Source organism: Oryx dammah, unplaced genomic scaffold (assembly GCF_014754425.2).
Source record: "Oryx dammah isolate SB20612 unplaced genomic scaffold, SCBI_Odam_1.1 HiC_scaffold_19, whole genome shotgun sequence".
Lineage (NCBI taxonomy): Eukaryota > Metazoa > Chordata > Mammalia > Artiodactyla > Bovidae > Oryx > Oryx dammah.
Genome location: NW_024070203.1, coordinates 46,242,856 through 46,254,069, shown reverse-complemented (window position 1 = coordinate 46,254,069; position 11,214 = coordinate 46,242,856). Strand labels below are relative to the sequence as shown.

The window sequence follows — 11,214 nt, the reverse complement described above, 5'->3', positions numbered from 1 at the left end:
GCGGAGCCCCGGGGGCCTGGCCGCCGCCCGCCCGCAGGGGCCGGGGCCGCCGCGTCGCCCCCTCGGCCACCGCGCACGCCGCCCCCTCCCGCCGGCCGCGCAGTTCCTGGTTCCCGCGAAGGGTTACGTGGCAGCCGGCGAGGGGCCGGCGGGCTGCGGGGGCGGCCCCTGCGCGCCTAGCTGGCTGCGGGTAGTGGGCGGGCTGGGGAATGGCCGGCCGGCCAGGCCGCAGGGGGCAGGGGAGAGCCGGGGGCCGCGGCCGCGGCGGCGCGGGGTTTGGGGGGCAAACCGACGGAGCCGGGCGCCGGCTCCCCGCTGGAAGGGCGGTGGCCACACGGGGCGGCGAGCGATCGCCGCAGGATCACCCACCCAATTGTTAAGAACTTCGGTCTCCCAAACTGGTATTGTTAGCGGTGATCGAACTTTTTTTTTTTTTCCGTCCCGCGCTTGCTCTCTCCTTAAAGAAACAAGGTCTGATACAGAAATCGGGATACAGAGCAGCAGCGCCGAGTCGAATAATTTTCTTTTTGTTTCTTGAAGTAGGAGAGGATGGAAATGTCAGGAGTGTGTAAATTCTCTTCCCACGTAGCGCGTATCGTGATGAGTTACTTAACAGCTGTTGAATGTGGGTAATAAACTTTGCCCGGTGAACGGGTAACATCCTACGGCTTCCTTCCCCTCGCTCCCCAAAACACGCGCCCGTTCCTTATCCTCTTTCCCTTTTTAACTTTTCTCTGTAGCTCCTGAGCCCCCACCAAATACACTCATTATTTTACTTATTTATGGTCTCCCTCCTGGGTGTAACCTCAGTGAAAGGACAGGTTTTTTTTGTTTGTTTTGTTTTTTTAATTTCCAGCGCCTAGATTATATCCCGGCATTTAGGAAGTGCTTACAAAATATTTGTTTAATGAGTGACATTAAGAATTCTTGACTACTAGGTAGCTCAGGGAACCCTACCCAGTGCTCTATGGTTACCTAAATGAGAAGGAAATCCAAAAAAGGGCGATGTATGTATATGTATAGTTGACTCACTTTACCAGTACAGTAGAAAGTAACACAACGTTGTTAGACAGCTATGCTCCAATAAAAATGTTAGCAAAATATAGACAGAGCAGTAAAGAGTTTCATATGCAGTTCAGTGTGAACAATTCCAGTAAAAGACAAGAAATCCTGCTTCCAACTCACAAATAATTAAATAAACAGTAGTTAAATTAAAAAAAAAGTCTTAAGAAAAACTAGTGGAATGAGACTGCCAGTGACCAAAAGATGACTAAATTGTTAAAATAGAGCCTGTGTGGCTCTTTCAAATGTTATTATTAGAAATTGAATATTTTAATACTTAAAATATTTTCAAACTTTCTGCTCATCTTCAAATGGGCTTTTTCTGGATCTAGATAGTTTTTTTTCTTTTTTAATCTTGATAGTGTCATTTTTGCCCACTTAGTCCACAGTTAAGGAAGCAGTGAGTATTCCTAAATGGGAAGGTAGAAGGGAACTAACATATGTCATATAGTTCATTTTAGGCTGGGCCTGTGCTACTTACCACCTGAATGACCTAAGGGTAAGCCTCAGTTTTTCTGCTGTGTAAAAGGAAATACCACATGTGCTCTTCTCACCGCCATTGTTTGCAAGGATCAGATAGCCTGGTATGAAGGCATCTCATGGTTTATAAAGTACTATATGAATATGTACGATATTAAAAATGCAATGCTAAACACTTGTATTCACTTTCTGAATATTATACTTACATATATATACCTTCTGCTTTGGTCTTAATATTAAACAGTTTTGTAAGACTTGCCGTAACCCATCTCCACATGGTAAAAATTCCTGACTTTGAAGATATAATTTAGGAGTAAAATTATCTGCAAAATGTTTTGAATGAAATGGAATATAAATCAGAAATGCTGACACTAAGAAATGTTTTGACTTTGTTTTTATGTAAGCTTTTTTTGTTCTCTTACCACATTTCTAGGGAAGTTCACCACCTGTTAACTTCCTCACGTCAATGATTTTTTTTTTTTTAACAGTAAGTCAATGATTTTTTTTTTTAACAGTGAAGGGATTTTCACCTTTACATCTGTAAAATTTGTCAATTTAAATAGACTCAACAAAGATCTAAATAGAAGTTTTTAAAGTCAGTTCAAAAAAGAATGTTGAAGAAACATACAGAAGAAAGTTCATGCATGTCCCATGAGTTTTTTCTTGCCATATGTTAAAGTTTTAGGATTTAAAAGCGTGTTATCTACACATGGGAAAAAAAATTTACTGGTTCGTTTTGCTGCTTTCAAAATAATTGCTGATGAATCTCACCATTAACGTAGTTATTGAATGACGGTATCTGTGCTAGAATAATAGAGAAGTTGATATTTTTGCAACAGAACTGTTAGCCTTTTGTGTAAATATATTGAGAAAATGTCAGAGGATTTATGGTGAAATTGACAAAGCAATAATAGGTACTGTATTACTAGCCAAAATGAAGACTCAGTATAAATGCTGAAGCTAAAGTGAGTGAGGTAGGGCTCGACTGCTTGCTAACTTGGTAACCTAGGGCATGTCATTTAACTTCTCGAACTTGTTTCCTTTTCTGTAAGATAGGGCTCATTGGATTACTCTGAGAATTAATTTGTATAATTCATAGTTGAAAGTTTAGCTTACAGGAGACATGCCATAAATGATAGCTCATTATTCCTTAGGTATTTATCAAGGTCAGAAAATAGAAGACAGATTTTTTATGTGAGAGAAGGTTCTGCTGCTGCTGCTAAGTTGCTTCAGTCGTGTCCGACTCTGTGCGACCCCATAGACGGCAGCCCACCAGGCTCCCCCGTCCCTGGGATTCTCCAGGCAAGAACACAGGAGTGGGTTGTCATTTCCTTCTCCAATGCATGAAAGTGAAAAGTGAAAGTGAAGTCACTCAGTTGTGTCCGACTCTTAGCGACCCCATGGACTGCAGCCTACCAGGCTCCTCCATCCATGGGATTTTCCAGGCAAGAGTACTGGAGTGGGGTGCCATTGCCTTCTCCGAGAGAAGGTTCTAACAGCATCTAAAGAGTTGTATATACCAACCCGCCAATGCAGAAGACGCAGGAGAGTCAAGTTCGATCCCTGGTCGGGAAGATCCCCTGGATTAGGAAATGGCACCCCACTCCAGTATTCTTGCCTGGAAAATCACATGGACACAGGAGCCTAGCGAGCTATAGTCCATGGGGTCGCAAAGAGTCAGACACGACTGAGCACACACGTTCATTCTTGATAAAGCAATAGTTTGTTTGTGGGAAATGGAAGACTTTAATTTACAAGGAACTTTGGGTTCTCAGAAATTGCTGTGAATTTTGAAATTATGTATTTTTTAGTATAGTCAGTTTCTGTCCACATACTGCAAATCGTGGTGTATAATTCATGACTTCATATTGGAGTGAGGAAAAGTTAATAGAGGATGTAAGGATACTTGAGAACCTTTCCAAAAGCAAGGATGCAGAAGAGAAGAGTCTCCATGAGGAAGATCTACTGAAAGGGAGTTACTTTACACATACTCAGGAGTCCAAGTTGTTCTTGCCATGCCAGGTTAGGGGGACCTTTACAATTGCAAGTATCATGGAACAGACTTGGAGGTTTGTTTTAAGTGTGGCTTGTCTTAATGCCACCATTTTCTTTCCTTCTTTTTTTTAAGAACTTAATTTTATATGTCAGTAAGGAAGTGGGATTTGAGATTCAGAAACTGCCTTTATCTCTAAGGCATCCAGTCCGTGTAGTAGTACTCCTTCCTCTAGCAAATACAACGTAGTTAACATTTCTGTATGACAAGCTACCAAGCCCCAGCTGGTGACCGTGAAAGAAATATTATGATATTCATGATAATTGTAATCAGTGCTGAGTTAAATAATTCATTAAGCGTCATGGTAACCTGTTTAAGATATATCTGAATAAGTCTCATATTTTTCTTATAAATGGAGAGCAGTGCTTCAGATGTTCAAAATTGTCATAAACTTGGTTATTTTTACTTTTGAATGCATTATATGTTTCTTGTGTGTGCATGCTCAGTGTGTCCGACTCTTTGTGACCCCATGGATTGTAGTGCTCCAGGCTCCTCTGTTCATGGGATTTTCCAGACAAGAATACTGGAGCCAGTTGCCATTTCCTTCTCCAGGGGATCTTCCCAACCCAAGGACTGAACCCTTGTCTCTTGGATCTTATGCATAGACACAAGGGTTCTTCACCACTGCGCTACCTGGGCAGCCCATGTATTTCTGTAGCATATTTTATTCCAAACTAATTTGTCTTATTATTGATTAACTGTAATATTAGTTTAACTAAAACAGTGTTGGCTGGGATATGACACTTAGGAGGCCTGGAAATGGCTAAGAGCATGATTATTGGTTTAATTTTCCTTCTTTTTTAAAAAAATTTCCTGTAAACTTTTGTAGTGTGTGTGGTTTGTATTTTTCTTATTATTCTACATACTGTCACATGCTAAGCTAGCTGGAAGCCAGATTTTAATTTTATTTGGAAGCCTAGCATGAATGGATAATATAATTTTTGTTGCTTTGGGAATTTGATATTAAATTTATCTTTGAAGAATTTCCCTTGTCATTTGTTTAAAAAAACTTAGAAGTTTTTTCAGCTATGATAGTGGTGCCCTCATATTTTAAACTAGAAACAGGGATGCCAAGTGTTTGTGTGTTTGTATATGAAATCTAAACAAGATATTAAAGCATAAAATTTAGTCATCAACTTTATTTAAAAGACTTGCAGAAAAGCAGTGTTACCCTGGAAACACACATCATCGCTCTGCTGTAATGTCTTCGTGTGAACGACCTAGAATGCAATACAGAAAAGCCTTACTGGCCTCTTCTAGTCCAGTGGCTTTCTGTATCTACCTAGCACAGCAGCTTGCTGGAGGGGCCTTTCCCTGACTTCCTCTCACAGTCCTGTAATACTCCAGGATAGCAGAGCCCAGCTACAACCTGTGTGTTGTACATCTCCCCACATCTGCTGCTCACCTGCTGGCTCTCTGTCTAGTCCAGACTTTGGTGGGGCCTGGTCCCCTTTCCTTTTCTCCAGTATACTGGCCTCTCGTTGCTTTGCTTTTCTCCCTGCAGACTTCACTGTTCACACTCTCCCCAGGCCCTCATCCCCCTTTCCCTCTTGGTCTTTCTCCCTGTTTGACCTATACATATCCAGCCATGGCTCCAGCCTGGCACCTGCGTTTTCCCTCCCTCTCCATTTGCGGATCACTCAGGCTTGTCAGAGAAAGTCATGGACTCGGGCTGCTAGATAATATTACAAGTCAAAGGTTTCTGACCTCAGACAAAAGTAATACTCAGGGATCTTTTTACTTCTCCCTGGCCAGCTCCTTTCCCTAAAGGAACTATAAAAATACTCATTGGATTCCCCAGCTGTGCTTAACAGATAACATTGCTTCCGCTCCACACCATAGAGAATTTCCTCAGTTTCTTGTCTTTTGAATTTATCTGTCCCATCGTTTTTACCTTCTGCTTAGTGTAAGAGGAAAACAGTTCAAGATTAACCTTTAGCTGAAGTACTTTGGCCACCTGATGCGAAGAGCCCACTCATTGGAAAAGACCCTGATGCTGGGAAATATTGAGGGAAAGAGAAGGGGACAGTAGAGGATGAGATGCTTGGATGGGATCGCTGACTCAATGCACAAGAGTCTGAGCAAACTCCAGGAGATAGTGAAGGACAGGGAAGCCTGGCATGCTGCAGTCCACGGGGTTGTAGAGTCGCTCATGACTTAATGACTGAACAACAGCGGCTATCCTTGTGTTTCATTCCCTGCCAGATCTTTCTGTCCATTATGCCCTAACATGGTAAATTCTCCCTAGCCCCTTTCCTGACCACCCTCACACCAGCTTAGCCCCTCCCATCATAAAACAACATAAGCCTTGGCCTGGTATCTCTCCCTGGGAACCCCTGTGTTCATTCCTCCGGGCTCTCCACACCACTCTCATGTGCCTTTTGTGCTCTCTGTTGGAGTCACTCAAAAGCTGTGACCACTGATGACTTCTTAAATCGTCCAGTCCACTGTCCTCTTTCCCTGACACATCTCTGTTGAAGCTTTGGCTTTATTGTCCACACCGTCCTGAAATGTTTCCCCTCTGGCTTTTGGGGTATCCAGCTCTCTTCATTCTCTGCTGTTTCTCTCTGATCATGTCTTGTTATTTCCCCACCAGCTTTTCTCTGCCCTCTCCATGGTTCTGATTTGTCCTGCTTCTCATCAAATCCTGTACACTCTCTACAGAGGACTTACATATTTCCACAGCCTCCACTGTGTACTGTCTATTCTCTGTAAAGAGAGACTTCCAAAAATTCTTGAGCCTGGCCCTCCCTGCAGAGCTCCAGGAGTGGGCCTCACCTGCCTGTTGGTCTTTCCACCTGCACATCTCAAAGAAATCTAAGTTTACTGAAAACTCCTCTTTCCCTAAAACCTGTTGTTCCTCCTGTATTCCCCATTTTTATTAATAGTATTGTTTCACCTACTTGTTGAAGCATCAGTACATGATCTCTGGTTCTTCCCTCCTGCTTAACAAGCTTTCAGTTAGTCACTCAGTTCAGTCACTCAGTCTTCTCCAACTCTCTGCGTCCCCATGAACTGCAGCACGCCAGGCCTCCCTGTCCATCACCAACTCCCGGAGTTTACCCAAACTCATGTGGATAGAGTCGGTGATGCCATCCAACCATCTCATCCTCTCTCGTCCCCTTCTCCTCCTGCCCTCAGTCTTTCCCAGCATCAGAGTCTTTTCAAATGAATCAGCTGTTCGCATCAAGTGGCCAAAATATTGGAGTTTCAGCTTCAACATCACTCCTTCCAATGAACACCCAGGACCTATCTCCTTTAGGATAGACTGGTTGGATCTGCTCGCAGTCCAAGGGACTCTTAAGAGTCTTCTCCAACACCACGGTTCAAAAGTATCAATTCTTGGGCGCTCAGCTTTCTTTACAGTCCAACTCTCACGTCCATACATGACTACTGGAAAAACCATAGTCTTGACTAGACAGACCTTTGTTGGCAAATTAATGTCTCTGCTTTTTAATATGCTATCTAGGTTGGTCTTAACTTTCCTTCCAAGGAGTAAGCGCCTTTTAATTTCGTGGCTGGAGTCACCATCTGCAGTGATTTTGGAGCCCAAAAATAAACTCAGCCACTGTTTCCACTGTTTCCCCATCTATCTCCCATGAAGTGATGGGACCAGATGCCATGATCTTAGTTTTCTGCATGATGAGCTTTAAGCCAACTTTTTCACTCTCCTCTTTCACTTTCATCAAGAGGCTCTTTAGTTCTTCTTCGCTTTCTGCCATAATGGTGGTGTCATCTGCATATCTGAGGTTATTGATATTTCTCCCGGCAATCTTTTTTTTTTTTTTTTTTTGAGGCTAATTACTTTACAATATTGTATTGGTTTTGCCATACATTGGTTGACATGAATCTGCCATGGGTGTACATGTGTTCCCCATCCTGAACCCCCCTCCTACCTCCCTCCCCATCCCATCCCTCTGGGTCATCCCAGTGCACCAACCCCGAGCACCTTGTATCATGCATCGAACCTGGACTGGCAATCCGTTTCACATAGAATAATATACGTGTTTCAGTGTCATTCTCCCAAACCATCTCCCAACAATCTTGATTCCAGCTTGTGCTTCATCCAGCCCAGTGTTTCTCATGATGTACTCTGCACAGAAGTTAAATAAGCAGGGGACAATATACAGCCTTGACGTACTCCTTCTCCTATTTGGAACCAGTCTGTTGTTCCATGTCCAGTTCTAACTGTTGCTTCCTGACCTGCATACAGATTTCTCAAGAGGCAGGTCAGGTGGTCTGGTATTCCCATCTCTCAGAATTTTCCAGAGTTTATTGTGATGCACACAGTCAAAGGCTTTGGCATAGTCAATAAGGCAGAAATAGATGTTTTTCTGGAACTCTTGATTTTACGATGATCCAGCGGATGTTGGCAATTTGATCTCTGGTTCCTCTGCCTATTCTAAAACCAGCTTGAACATCTGGAAGTTCACGGTTCACATATTGCTGAAGCCTGGCTTGGAGAAATTAGAGCATTACTTTACTAGCTTGTGAGATGAGTGCAATTCTTTGGCATTGCCTTTCTTTGGGATTGGAATGAAAACTGACCTTTTCCAGTCTTGTGGCCACTGCTGAGTTTTCCAGATTTCCTGGCATATTGAATGCAGCACTTTCACAGCATCATCAAATCTTTTAGGATTTGAAATAGCTCAAATGGAATTTCATCACCTCCACTAACCTTATTCTGCCTCAGAAGTTCCACTTCTCTTCTACCACCACTGCCTGAGTTCAGGCCTTATTAGCTTTCATGGGGTTTTTCTCATACTTGACTTGCCTCCTTACTCCAATTTATTTTTTCTGATATTTATTTAGTAATGTTGATCAGTCACTGAATAAATGCCACACTCCCTGCTGGACTTTGAGCTTCTAGTGATGAACAGAAACCAGCGTAGTCCTGGCTTTTACAGAGGTTACTGTGATGGGTAACAGCAGTATGAATATCACCACGCCGAGAGTGTGCATTTTGTAAGAATGAAACCCAGGTCTCTGAGGTCGTCTAACAAAGGAAATGACCTATCCTAAAAGGCAGGGAAGGCTTCCTTGAAAGGATGTAGTTGACCTGAGATCCCGAGTGGAGAGGTTTTCCAGCAGTGTTTCAGATTAAACCGTAAGTGCACAGAGCCCTGGGTGGGAGGAGTGCAGGAAGCAGGGCCAGACCCTGGAGTTTGTTCTCATCCTGGAAAGAATGGGACTCAACTGGAGGACCTTCGGGGGTGGGCGAGCCTGGGGAGTGTGTTCATCTGATGGAGGGCAAGATTCCGGTTGCCAGCTGGAGTGTGGATCTGAGGGTGACTTGGGGGGCCAGCGCTGGCCACAGTCAGCTATCTCTCTAAACACCAGTAACTCCCTCTCCTCAAATTGTCTGGTCAGGCTAAAATAAAGTCTACACTACTTAGATCAGCACACTAGGCCCTTCCTCATGTCCACCTGTTACGCCTGACCTGGTTCCAGCTTCTTGACCTTTACGCTTCCCTTTTCCCTACCTGGGCTATCCTCTCCATCCCCTGCGAGGGAACTTTTCTTTGCCAGCAGGAGCTGCTCAGGCACCACATCTCCCCAGAGCCTTTGCTCACCTCAGGAAGAAAACAGAGCCTCACTCCTCACCCCAGGAAGAAATGAAAAACAACAACAAAAAATGCATTGTTTCTCCTCGGTTCCTATTGGCTCTGATTCTTTGGTATTATAACCATTTCTTCTGAAAACCCAAATAAGTTTCTAGTTGTCTGGATCATATCATTCATCTCTGTTATCCTTTCTTGTCTAGCATAGTGCTTGGTGCCTATAAATATTGAGTAAGTGTTCCATTGTTCTGTTGTGACCACTTTGCTTGTACCAGTCGTCAGGTCAGTTAAATATTCATTGACCATGTATCTATGCCAGGTGTGCGGGAGATTAAGACACACACCACAGACCCTACCTTCGGTCCCTTTTCATCCTGGTAACCGTGCTCCCTTTTCTTTCATTAATTTACATTTAAAATTTTTCTTGATGGCAATTTTGTGTTCATTGTACAGGTAGAGAGAGAAACATTATTTATCAAAAACACTGTTTACTGGAACTACAGTATCTCTTTTTTGAAATCTTAAAGTTAGGAGTGGATTGCACAATCCCATCTAAATTGCAGACTGCTCTGGTGAATTAAGTTAACTTCAAGCTCCTTGGCGAGGGGGAATCCCAGTTGTGCCTGTCCGGGTGACAAAGGAACTGGGGGGCCCTCTTTGGTTCTTAGATGTAGGGACAGAACTTGGAATGTTTTTCCCCCTGGAGTTGCTGTTTGGGAGAAAGTCACAAATTAACTTGATCTTTTTTTTCTTTCCAGATAACAGCAAAAGTTTCTATCATTTTTGTTACTCTTCAGTACAATGTTACCTTCCCTGCCACAGGTAAGTGCTTTTCTTTTGGAATTTTCTGGTTAAGTAGAAGAGTTCAGCTGGGGAGACATGGAAATTTCTGTGAACGCTAGGTTCTTCATTATCTTCACAAATCTCATTCATGATGAGAATGAATATTATTCTTGATGATTTTGCAATAATGCAAGATCTGATGTTTTGGGTTGAAAATCCTGTATGAAAATCAGTTTTTATGTGTTTAATGTTTGCTGTGTACTTTTGTAAGTGGGCTTGAAATTCCATGGAAGAATAGGGGTTTTGTGAGGCTTTTTTTTTTTTTTATCCTTCTCTTCCCTCTGATCTTTTCGTAAGAAAATCCTAAGAATGGATATTTTGCATTTGTCTGAAGTGTCATTGTGCAGTCAAGGTTTCTAAAGCCCCAGTGTTCAGGTTCAGTTTTTTTGACCTATGAGTTCCGTTTGGGAACTGTAATAACAACTCTCTTAAGCCCATTTTATTGTTGCTTTTTGGTTGTGCTCTACCATTCTATCAGTTATTTTGATGAGAGAATGACGGTAAGCTCTAAGAAGTATTTTGGGAATAGCATGCAAACTACATTTTTAGGTTTTATTTCAAAAATTTTTTCTAGATTATGCTAGGTGAGAATCAGGTTGTTATTGAAAGTTGATTACAGTTGAATATAGTAATGTAATTAATTAGCATGGATGAAGGGTGGGGTATTCACTTAACAAGATAACATATTCAGGCAGTAAATTTGTTCCCAGTCTCTCTATTTAGATGTAAGATAAATTACACAACATGGAGTTGGGTTTTTGTTCAGTTTTATCATTTTGTAAATATTTGGTTTAGTAATTTAGATATCAGATTACTGAAAACCACAAAGTTGTTTAGAAATTTGAGTATGCCAGAGAAGAACAAAACTCTTTTATCAGCTCACAAGTATTTGCTTAAGTCTTATTCTGGAAAATTAGCAGTTTCAAAGACTGAAAACAATTGCAGCAGTTGCTTCTGTCTCCCCTGCTGAGAGTTCAAAACTAAATCAAATCAAAGTCAGCTTTTCCATCAGAATCATAAATATGGTATCTAGTTTGAAAAATAGAGCTAGAAAGTTGAAAGTTTCAAAAGTTCCTTGAAAACACAGGCTAATGGGCTAAGTATAACTTACTTTAATATAACCGAAACATAACCTGCTCTACCCCTGGGATATCCAGGGGTCTGAGTGTGGCCTCCCCTCCCCTGCACTCTGATCTTTAATGGCTGTAACTAACC

General features: G+C 42.4%; 1 protein-coding gene across 2 annotated transcripts in view; it reads left to right on the top strand.

Annotated features, from left to right (window-relative positions):
• Positions 1 to 11,214, top strand: part of TRAM1 (translocation associated membrane protein 1) — a 36,652-nt gene that overhangs the window by 5,413 nt on the left and 20,025 nt on the right. For both annotated transcript variants that reach the window (XM_040261362.1, XM_040261364.1), the window contains exon 2: positions 9,915 to 9,978. In XM_040261362.1, the coding sequence (XP_040117296.1) occupies positions 9,915 to 9,978 (64 nt within the window). The remainder of the gene's footprint in view (positions 1 to 9,914; positions 9,979 to 11,214) is intronic.